Source organism: Protomyctophum bolini (assembly GCF_963924005.1).
Source record: "Protomyctophum bolini genome assembly, chromosome: 23".
Lineage (NCBI taxonomy): Eukaryota > Metazoa > Chordata > Actinopteri > Myctophiformes > Myctophidae > Protomyctophum > Protomyctophum bolini.
Window position 1 is genome coordinate 3,119,884 of NC_137884.1, and position 12,077 is coordinate 3,131,960.

At 44.9% G+C, this 12,077-nt stretch overlaps 1 protein-coding gene across 1 annotated transcript in view; it reads right to left on the minus strand.

The window, feature by feature from the left end:
- LOC308310606 (dedicator of cytokinesis protein 4-like) overlaps positions 1 to 12,077 on the minus strand; it is a gene marked incomplete at its 5' end in the record, with an annotated part of 197,731 nt that overhangs the window by 84,586 nt on the left and 101,068 nt on the right. The window contains 4 exon segments of the mRNA XM_080756990.1: positions 1,797 to 1,989; positions 5,097 to 5,267; positions 7,725 to 7,806; positions 10,462 to 10,562. Of these exon segments, the coding sequence (XP_080613116.1) occupies positions 1,797 to 1,989; positions 5,097 to 5,267; positions 7,725 to 7,806; positions 10,462 to 10,562 (547 nt within the window).

Sequence of the window (12,077 nt, forward strand, 5' to 3'; positions counted from 1 at the left end):
GGAAGCTCCCGGGTTTCTGACGCGGCAACCTGTCGCTTGGGTGGAGCTTCATTTTCATCCACCAGCTGTCTAAAAAAAACCCGGAAATTACGCAAAACACAGCTTCTTCTGTCCGCGCATGGAATCTAAAGTGTGCTCAGACCCTATAAGACAGCCCTATATCTCCCTCTCCACAAGGTGTGATGAGCGCAGCAAAGCATTATGGTCATTGTAGTAATCCAATATACTGTAGTATACTATCGAAAAACATTATGTCAACGTAAACTATATGGCATCCATGTAAACAACGAACCTAGCATCCGTTTAAATAACACAGCTTTAATTGTGTTCCGAGGCAATTTAAACGTGTCCACGTTATATTCGCCAATAATCGCAAATAAAACGTTTCTACTATAATTGTATGACCTGTCATCTTAATCAAGGATTCAGCAACGCGTAGGTGTGTGTGTGTGTGTGTGTGTGTGTGTGTGTTAGTCCAGTAACAGTAAGTAAGTAAGGGGAAAGTGTTGAAAATTGCCTGTACAGTATGGCCACCATAGACATCCTATATAAGGCAAATCATTTCAAATTTTCCTTTTGCTTTAAGTAGCATGTGACATGTCAAACTAGGGTGTTTTCATGATGCTGAGTCCATTCCAAGCATTAGTTTTGCATAAAAACACTCCTTGGGCTAATAACGGCCATAGCCACTTGATCATACTGTACAGGCAATTTTCAACACTTTCCCCTCAGACAATTTCAGGCAACTTTTTGTATGTTATTCAGGACATATGTAAGATACAAAATCAGCTGAGTTTGGTTTTTTTGCAATTAGTTGGAGGTTGACCCCTTTTTTCCCATATAATGCCTGTACTATGTGCGTGTGTGACAATTATCCCCGGTGTTGCTGTGGAGTCGCCTGCTGTGTGGCGTTTTCAGCCAGAGGGACATATAACGCAGACCAATGGCTGGGGCACGTGTGCAGCATGACAACTGTGTGAAGCATTGATCAAAGTCAGCGTTTTGTTTGAGCACGCATGAATCAGGGAGTTTAAAACGGTTTATTCAGCATTACTACCGTGTGTGTGTGTGCGTGTGCATGTGTGTGTGTGTGTGTGCGACTGTGCGTGTATCTAAATTCTGTTCTTTATGCACTGCGCGCATGCCAAGCACATTATAAGTGAAGTCAAGTAAAAACATTAACATTAACAAACATAGAATATATTGGGTTAAAAATAATCATGTGTTATTTATTATCGGAATATGGAAATGTCTAAGTAAGACCAAGTGGCCATAATAAAAATGATAATATATTTAGTATTCATATTTAATTACCACCGCCAACCTGGTCCCCATTTATGGGCGACATGGGGAGAGCGACGGCCTTCAACTCATGCTTCCTCCATACATGAGTGTCCAAGTTGCTCCTTTACACCTGACAGGGGGGAGTTTCCCTGGTTGGACGTATAGCGCGTGGAAGGAACACGTCATTCCAACCAGTTTCTTTCCCCTCCATCAGGCGCCCCGCCGCCCCGGCTGGCCAGGGGGAGGCAGTTTAGAGACCAGGATTACTGCATGTTTTTTGTGAGGGTACCTACCCTATAGGGAACACGCCCCCCAGCGCCCACAGCGTCACCAGCGGGAATCGAACCCAGGACCTTCTAGCTGTGAGACGACAGCACTATACCAACTGTGCCCTCCGGATCTGCTATTTTTCCAATAGCTAAAGTACAACATAATGCGTAAAACACCAAAAGGGTTTCCCGTCCTGAATGTGTATAGCGCGCGCCTGGTCTGCGAAACCACCGCATACGTACCGGGGTTGATGTACAGCTGACTCTCTACCGTCTTGACGATGCACTGCAGCTTGACGGCCTCCAGGGGGCACTCTGCGTGGGCCGTGGCGGGCAGGCTGCCCAGCGTCTCACGCACGAAGCCGGCCACCTCGCGCACCGTGAAGATCTTCAGCAGCTCGCCATAGATGGCCGGGAAGGTCCGCAGGAACACCGCCTAATGATGGAGCGGAGTTAATGGTATACAACAACACAACACAAATCACCAGGAACGTACTGTAGGTTACCTCGATCTACAAAATGTCTTCTAAAGCATGACAGTTTTCTGAATATCAGTGGTTTTCAAACAATTTTATGTCAAGGACCACCAAAATTATATATATTCGGCCCCAGAATGATCTGTAATTGGCCGTAGGCCCCCCCCCCCATCTGAAAATATGTTTTTCCAGGAAAATAGCAGATCTATACAAGCTTGTAGTGCGGCATTCGTTGTCGCTTTATGAACGTGCGTGTAGATCTGCTATTTCTAAATAGCTAAAGTCCCTTCTCCACTGAGCAAGCAGGCGTAAATAAATAAACAAACATGTTTCAATAAAACCTCATCTCTCCTTCCCCATGAGTGTTTTAAACGGTGTTCAAATCATCAACTCCGGTGTGCGCTCTGGTGTAGGCAGTCGAACAAGACTTTTCAGGCGTCCCACAAATTGAGACCCTGTCCCACATTGTGACTGGCAGCCAGGCAGCAGTGTTCAAATGCCCTAATAGTTATAGTCCCATAACAGTTGGCTTTCTGTTGTAAAAGCTCTCTCTCATTGTCTCTTTTCGTGCAAAAGAAACACTAGAGCGGTGTAACAAAATGTGGTGGAATATGACATCGAGTCATTTAAGTAATAAGTCGAGTAATAAGTCGCCCCGTCCCCCCCCCCCTGTCCCACACAAGTGATACTTCTGTCCCTCAAATGAACAGTGTGGATCTGACAGTATGTGAAGAGACACAAGCAGGAGGTATAATATAGCGGAACAAGGACAGACACACATGGGAGAACCACACGCGTCGTCTGTAAACACACACACATACACACACACACACACACACACACACACACACACACACACACAATTCCCTCGCTCATGCACACCCACGTGCAGCTGTTGTTGCCGTATAATTGGAGTTATGGTGGGCGTTTTAGGCCGGCTTGCTTTGCTCTCATGAGCAAGAGTGAGAATTGCTGGCAGGAAGAAGCGGTGTTCTGCTTCTGCTAATCGCCCCCTTCTGGGCATTAATTAATTTGTATCACTGGTGAGGATATGTTTCATTATACTGCTTCTGGTCAGACCGATTCATTTCCTTTTTCCTTTTGGGAAATGTAGACCGTCTGATATGTTTGATTATCAATATCCAAATGTATCTATTTTGGCAAATATTTCCTAAATAATCATTACAAATCAATTACAATGTCAAATAAATGTCTTTATTTTCTATTCTTTCAAAGCTAGCCGGTGTACAAGCTTCAGGTTCAGGTTAATTTATTAGTTTGTCCCCGTGGGGCGATTTGGTTTACAGCAAGGCATAACACAGGCAGGTGACATGAAACACAAAAACACAGCAAAAAGGCACATAGTACACATAGAACATTTAAAACAGGATGGCAATTCAAGGTATCAGTGTAACATTATAATTCATAACTTTTCCAGAAAGTTGTATAAAAAATGTATACAATTAATACAAATGCAATTTACCTCCTTCTATCGGCATTTAGAGCCTTGATAGCTACAGGCGCGAAGGAGAACTTATACCTGTTGCTTTTGGCCCCTGGAACTTTTAGGCGAATGCCAGAGGGAAGCAGCTTGAACTCAGAGCTGAGGGGATGGGAGTTGTCCGTACAAAATGGACTTGGCTTTCTTAAGCACCTGATTTTTAAATACTTGGTCTAGAGACTACTGAAATTGACTCCGGCAATCTTTGAGGCCGTTCTCACAATCCTACCAAGGTGGTTTTCGTCCTTTATATTTAGGTTTCCATACCAACAAATGATGGAGAAGGAGATAACTGAGTCAACTGACTCAATAAAGGCACTGTAGAACAGTTTCATAAAGGGATTTGTCAACCTGAAGCTCACAATATGTCACAAATGTGACGCGTTCTGAGCTTATAGATCTATTTCCACTAGAGCTCATTGTATGACACGGTATAACAGGGCTTATGTGGTGGGTAAGGAAAATACCCAGACACCTGGCACTGGGCCTCTGTGCCACCCCAGAACCCTCCAGTATAGCATGCAGGGATCCAATTACACACCGTTTACACCACCGGTTGTGACCTAATTAAAACAGGGTCCATCTGGAAACAGGACATTGTGTGGCGTGCAGGCGGAACAGCTTTAATGAGGACACTAACACTATGCATAGTGCAGTAAGTTGCAGTTTAGCCACTCGGCAGCAGCGATGGATAAAGCACTCAACCGCAGTACTAGAGGAAAAGTACAGTATAGATGCTCCTGGTCAATAATTCAACAACAACAAGTGAAAGTCGTTCCATCAAATGTGTACTTGAGTTAAAGTACTGGAGTACTTGCTTTTTTCAGAAAATATAAATTCAGTCAGACAACTCCCGAATAGATTTAACCAATAATTATTATTATAGCATTTTAAGTGTGCATATAACATTTTATCTTGGCGTTCGGGCTCTGCTACATTTTTCTCCCTGCTCGGCACAATTAAACGCCATCATTAAACATTAAGAGCAGGGAGATAGTTATACAATAACAAACGCCCCCATGGGGAACAGGAATAACAGAGCCCGCCGGTGGTGCTGGGGCGGCAGGTGGGGCAAACGTCACATGACACAACAACCAGGAACCATTATGCAGAAGGAAGGCAGGAAGAAGCATGCCGTCTAGTGAGCTTAAATACCACCGCCCAATTGGTCAGCTGACTGCCACATCAGCAAATGACATGTGGGTCTGGCACACACTGAATACACCCACATGGTAATGCAGCATATTAACCCCTTGAGTATATGTACTGTATGTATGCGCCCTTGAGAACAGCATGAAACCCCTCGAGTATATCTGACTGAACAAACTCCGCAAGCTACACGTATCATTAATAGAGAAAATAACAGATCTACAAATGCTTTTTAATTGTCCCCTCCTTGTTGGGAGAGAATGACGGTATTGCATTTGCATGTCAATATAGTATCGCTGTTCCCTTCTGTCCTATATGGGTGTTTTACAAAATGTTTGTTAGGGCACAGGTGCATGCACAACGGTACACACACACACACACACATGCACACGCACACGTATACACGTTCACACGCACCTGTGTCTGAGTGACGGGACTGGTGCCTTTGTTGTCCTGGGACAGAAAGAACCGGATGGACATGAAGAGTTCGTGGATGCAGACGCGAAACTCGTCCTCGTTCTGCCCCCCGGTGGCCAACGAGAAGAGCCGCCGGGACTGGATGATGTACTTGAAGATGTACTCGCTGGCCTGGAAGACAAGACGACACAACACACGATAGCTGATCTACAAGCTCACGCTATAATAAGTTAGGTCAAATCTCCTGCCGAGCCCCGTCCGACGAGGCTGCGGGAACATAACCCATTCTGACCTGAGATCAGATTCATACGAGGTTTCCACTGGACACACACTGGTCTGATTGACCCATTCTGACCTGAGATCAGATTTAAAAAAATGTCAGTCGCTCTTCGATTTTTCAAAAATAGCAGACCTACAAGCTCGTAGCGCGCCACTCGGTGGCGCGCTATGAGCTTGTAGATCTGCTATTTTTCAATAGCTAAAGCATAACATGATGCTAACACCAAAACGGGTTCCCGTTCAGAATGGGTTAGACTAAGAACAAGGAAATAGGCACGGCTCATTCAAGGAAACTACACGGAACTACAGTTATGCACAGAGCCAGAAGGAGGTGGGAATAGACGTATACAGATTATAGCTTTAAAATAGAAATGAGGGCAGAATGTGACACTGAACAGGGTTGTTGCACTGTTTGCTGATGCAATCTATAAACCAGGGGTTCCCAAACTTTTTCATGTCAAGGACCGGCAAAATGATAGGCTATACTCATTAGCCTACGGACCCCCATTTGAAAATATATGGACCTCCATAAGAGAAGAATTTCTTACGGCTCTAGCAGTGATTTTCAACCATTTTCATTTCATGGCCCCCCCCGGGTTTGACCTGAAATAGGCTACGGTCGCTCATTTAATGGCATTTCTATCTCTGGGACCCTAATGTATATTGTAAAATCAAAGTTAATGTAACTCTAAGAGTGTACAAATGGAACCAACTGGACTCGTCAGGGTCCATTTGTACACTCTCTGAGTTACAGACCCATAAGGGTCCATTTGGGTCCCAACTATCATTTTGCTGGGGACCCCCTGGAACTCTCTCAAGGACCCCTAGTGGTCCCCGGACCCCACTTTGGGATACAACTGATCTAAACAACTGATGCAGAATGAATTATATTGTACATATACGGTACCAGGGTATAGTTTAGTCAGAAAGATAACGTATGGTTTCCCACACAACACAACAGGGAAGGGGGAAAAAATGACTAAACAACTTTTACATTACATTACACATTACTTATTCATCAGTGTTCCTGCTGGCTGGACGGAACATTCTTTTCCGTTGCGCGAGCGATGAATGAAGGAGCAGCAGCACCGTGACGGCTGCCGCGTGTCTCTCCGATACCACCGTCTAACTATGAGTCATTAGAATAACTTAAGGCAACATGGAGATTCACGACACACCGCAGGCAAGGCGGCGCTTCCATTTATTAACCCATTCTGTCCGGGAACCCATTTTGGTGTTAGCACTATGTTATGCTTTAGCTATTGAAAAATAGCAGATCTACAAGCTCATAGCGCGCCACCGAGTGGCGCGCTATGAGCTTGTAGATCTGCTATTTTTGAAAAATCGAAGAACGACTGACATTTTTAGAATCTGATCTCAGGTCAGAATGGGTTCATCAGACCAGTGTGTTGTCCAGTGGAAACCTGGTATGAATCTGATCTCAGGTCAGAATGGGTTAAAATGTCCTGCGCTGCAGAGTAATGTAATAGGGAGATATCGTCACCGCTGTGGCGTGCGTGCATGTGTGCGTGCATGCGTGGGGTGTGCGTGGGGTGCGCGTGCCTGTGTCAGGGTGCCAGGGGGAAATATGATGAACATTTTCTACTCAGCGTGCTTATGGATCCTATACTGTACATCTCTGCTGTCGCGGGAGGAAACCTCATAACTCCAAAAAAATTTCATTTTTCAGGAAATGAAAAAGTATATACATTTTTCCAGGAAACAAAGCAATACAACCTCATCAAAGTTGGTGTTGTATAACTTTATATATATCAGTCAATGACTTCCATGAGAGGGGGAGAGGTGGTGGAGTTAGTTAGTTACATTTTGAGGGTCCAATGGAGTTGTTCCAAAGCACTTTTTACTACTTTCCATTAGGTTCAATATTTTCGAAAACACACAGAGGGTGTTCAATAGCACTGATTTATGCCCAAAAAAAATCTAAAACCCTCAAAAAATGGAGTTATGAGGTTTCCTCCCGACAGCAATGATGTTATATTTATTGCACATCTTAGTCTTTATTCGGAGTGAACAGAAAATACCGGAAAGGTGGGGGGGGGGGGGGCTTTGTGCATCATTATTAATAATTTCAAACATTATAACCAGATTGATGGATTGTAGAGGTGTAAACACATGCCTAAACGGATATTGTACCACATAACAACCTGAACCCTGTTGTCCCCATTTTATTATAAACTAAAAAGAAAAAAGGGGGAAAATACCAAATTTCAAAGCTTTCCAAGAGAGAGAGAGAGAGAGAGAGAGAGAGAGAGAGAGAGAGAGAGAGAGAGAGAGAGAGAGAGAGAGAGAGAGCGTGCGTGCGTGGGACATTAATGTGGACCTCCTCACCTTGAGGACTTGCTGGATGTGATCCTGGTGGTCTGCGTCAATGATGCGATCCACGTACCACTTCAACACTTTGATCAGGTCCCTGGGGGAAACAACACGAACACACACACACGCACACACACACACACACACGCACACGCACACATCTAGGAATGAGAATCTGTCTTTTTCCAATACAGTCTATAATGTCTCAGCAATCTCACTGGCTGTAACTATAAGACACTTCACTTGGACCTGCGTGTCGATCCGTCGGGATCTTCGTCATATTGAGAAACTGTCAGAGTAAAAACCTCTCCGACCTACTTACTTGTATCTGTGAGTGCATGTTACACACTGTAGATGAAAAACATACACGGGGCTTGTGCACACCACTGAGCTCAGACACCACTGAGCTCAGACATGCCCTCCGAAAGGAATCGCTCTTCACTCATGACAAAGACATGTGTTGATTTCGTCGACTCAAGGGCTACACACACACCGTCTGCGAACGCCGCGCGTCAAAACAGCCGCCTCCGTTATTTTCAATGAACCTATCGCACTACCGGCTCCGTCCGACGCGCTTAATAATACGATGACAACATTTTTTCACTGACGAAAACTAAATGGAAACTAAATGAAAACAAAGCTATGATGACTTAAGACTAAATATATTTAGAATTTCGTCAACAAATAAAAACTAGACTAAAATGTTAGGAAGGGACTATAGAGTGGACAAGAGATCCAGTATACTGTAGGTAAAAGACACGTCTCCACTAGGCCGAAGGCATGGGGAGAGAGTATGTTTTGCACTCCGTCCGTGTGTGTGTGTGTGTGTGTGTGTGTGTGTGTGTGTGTGAGTGTGTCCATCCGTCTTTTACCAGTTAATCTCAGACACCGTTAACCCGGTCAAATTTTGCACACACACTCCCTGGATGCCAACGATGAACCTCTGCCCCAAATTTTCCACAACGGCCTGTTATATCGCCACCAGGAGGCCGACTTGTAAAACACGTTTGTTTTTATATTAATCCTCCAGATTCTGTCCAAAAATCCCGCAAATCGTTACACAGTATCTCTATAGTCAAGTGTTCAAGCCGGATCTGTCCGATATTTCATATTCCCTGCTAATTGGCTAAACATTGCCTTTCAAAGTTTGCAGAATTGGCCCTTTTCATCGTACATGCATCTCTGGGCTACAGGGCTAGGTTGGAGCCTATAGCCATGGGAGGACATGAGACTGCTGAGATCCCTGTCCACCACTAAAGCCCCAAGAATAGACTGTGCAACTCAAGAAAAGAACAAATATTTGCCCGTATCCCCACCTAACTCTGTCACGTTCCGGTGGTGTGGTGAGGACCCAAATGCAGGACAGCAAGCAGACAGAGTTCAAGATGCAAGATGGGTGATTTATTATAAAATAACTGGGAAGACAACACACACACTGAACTGAACAAGGAGTGACACCAAACAATGACTGGACAAGGACTGACTGGGGAACAGGACTAATATACACAGGAGGGCTGATTAGTGATTACACATGAGAAACACCTGGGGAAGACAACATAGAACCAAAACAACTAGAACATAACATAGAATTACAAGAGCTAGACAGGCAGAGTCTGTGACTGTGACAAACACAACAATGGTCCACAGGTTGAGAATTAGTCAGGGATGGCATTCTCTACTTTAGGCATCCCCTTCTAAATAATTTAAGTTGGGTATCATTAGGAGGCATTCCTTTTGGAGGCATCGCCTATTACAACATGTTGGTTGTTTACTTTTGGAGGCATCCCCTAATACATCATTTTGGTTGGGTATTTTAGGAGACAAATCCATTTAAGAGGCAGCCCCTGGTAAAGGAAATGTTTTGTTACTTTAGGAGGCATCCCCTATACTAAATCCTTTTGGTTGGTTACTTTAGAAGGCATCCCCTAAATAATTCCAGGTATCCAGATAAACCTCAAACGCTGTCCATGTCGTTTGGAATTATAAGTGTCACGTTTTGGAAGAGTCTCTCTCTCTCTCTCTCAGCAGTAGAGTTTTTGTTTTAATTAAACATGATCGGAGCAGATGCAGTGCCACCATTTTAGAGCTCGGAGGGAGGAAATCACAGGTAGAATCGGAGGTGAAGGGAGATGGATTTGGCAACCGTGCGCCTGTGCGTCAGCTGTGTCTGAGGAATGTGACAGCACGCTATCATAGCAGGTGCAGCTTGTGAGAATAGGACGGTCTGTGAGAACAGCAGGTTGTGTATGTGTGTGTGTGTGTGTGTGTGTGTGTGTGTGTGTGTGTGTGTGTGTGTGTGTGTGTGTGTGTGTGCGTGCGTGCATGCCTGTAAAAGGAGGAGATGGGAAGTTTAGAGGAGACGGAACAAGACATGGGGGAAAAGGAGGCCAGCTGAGAAGAGAGCTCTGCGCAATTCGTTTTTCCGCAGGCAGGGGGCACCGTAAGCATCTGGTGTGAACTCAGTCAGAATATCGACCTGCAGAGCTGTCCAACTAAACAGCAGCATTTCTCCTGCTCTGCTTCAGCATGAAGTTTACAAGCACATCTTTCCCGCTGAGCCGTTCGAAAACTGACACTCCAACTCTATTGGCATTTATTGCAATGGGGGGGGCGAGCAGGTTTTCTTTGGCTTGGCATATAGATGCGACCATTCACAGGACATCAGTGTCGACATTGATGTTAATGTTCATTACTGTACAGCATGTGTGAAAGCCACACACACACACACACACACACACACACACACACACACCTGTACGACAGAGCCCCCGCAAAGTGACTCTCAATGTAGGTGTCCATGACTGGCTTGAAGTGCTGGAACTTGCTGTCCTGGAGGAGGTTGATGATGTGAACCTGGAAGAATTGGGTGAAAAATGTTGCGGATGAATCAGTCAATTTACCATTCAACGACAAAACCCAAATGACAATCTCTCGACAACGGGGAACCAAATGGCAGTGATGGATGCCCTAAAAAGGCTGGAGTTCACCATTAATAAAAGTCAAAACACCTAAAGTTATATTGTGAGCAATAATTCATTATACCGGATTGATATGATCGTTTATATTCCCAACCAGCTAATAATCACTGCTTAATGTGGTGGAATGCTTAATTCAATCTTGCAAAGATTACAAATCAGTTATCACTCCATTGCAATTACACATGTTACGCGAGCGCGCACGCGCACGCACGCACACGCACACACTTTTTATCTCTGCCCACCGTTTTTTTTCCTCCCCTGCAGTGTGAACTGCATTGTGTCTGCACTCTGCAGCAGTGAGACGCTATGAAAAGAAACTCATTCCACGTCGGGGCCGTGTTCAGACGGAGGAGTGGAGTCCTCTGGGCCGTCCGCTCATTTAACCCATTCTGACCTGAGATCAGATTCTATACGAGGTTTCCACTGGACACACACTGGTCTGATCAACCCATTCTGACCTGAGATCAAATTTAAAGAAATGTCAGTCGTTCTTCGATTTTTCAAAAATAGCAGACCTACAAGCTCGTAGCGCGCCACTCGGTGGCGCGCTATGATCTTGTAGATCTGCTATTTTTCAATAGCTAAAGCATGACATGATGCTAGCACCAAAATGGGTTCCCGTTCAGAATGGGTTAAAAAAGCCACCAAAAGGACACTTGATGGCTTCAACGCCTCACTGCTTCTCGTCATCAGCAAGCTGAGAATGGAAATGTGTGCGCCTGAGTGTGTGCATGACTGACTGAGTGTGTGTGTGTGTGTGTGTGTGTGTGTGTGTGCAACGTGTGTGCGTGCGTGTGTGCATGTATGTGTGTGTTAATATATGTGTGAGGGCCAAATGTGCCCACACGTATAGTAGAATTTGAGAAAGACATTGTGAGGACCATTTCATTAATTCATTAATTAATTGTTATCCCACGATTTTTGCAACCCATTTTTTTTCACCCAGTGTCAATTATCTAATGTAATCCTGGGTGCTACACTTCCTCTGCCAACCTGGGGGGGGGGGGCAGCGGACTGACCTCATGCTTCCTTCTATGCATGAGGAGTCCAAGCTGCTTCTTATCACCTGACAGGGGGGAATTTCCCCGGCCGGACGTAGCGTGTGGAAGGAACAAGTTATTCCGACCAGTTCCTTTCCCCTTTCCCAGCTGGCCAGGGGGAGGTAGTTTAGAGACCAGAATGAATGCATGTTTTTTGTGAGGGTGCCTACCCTAGGGGACACGGGGAGAACATGCAAACTCCACACAGAAAGGCCCTTTCGTGGAGTGAGGACCATTTCTGAGTTTCTCATAATAAGTGGTAGTTTTATGGTTTAAAGAGATTTGGGGAGTTGGGCTTAAATACAATTGCAAGGTTAGGGCCAGGATTAGACATTTAGATGTGATCTTTA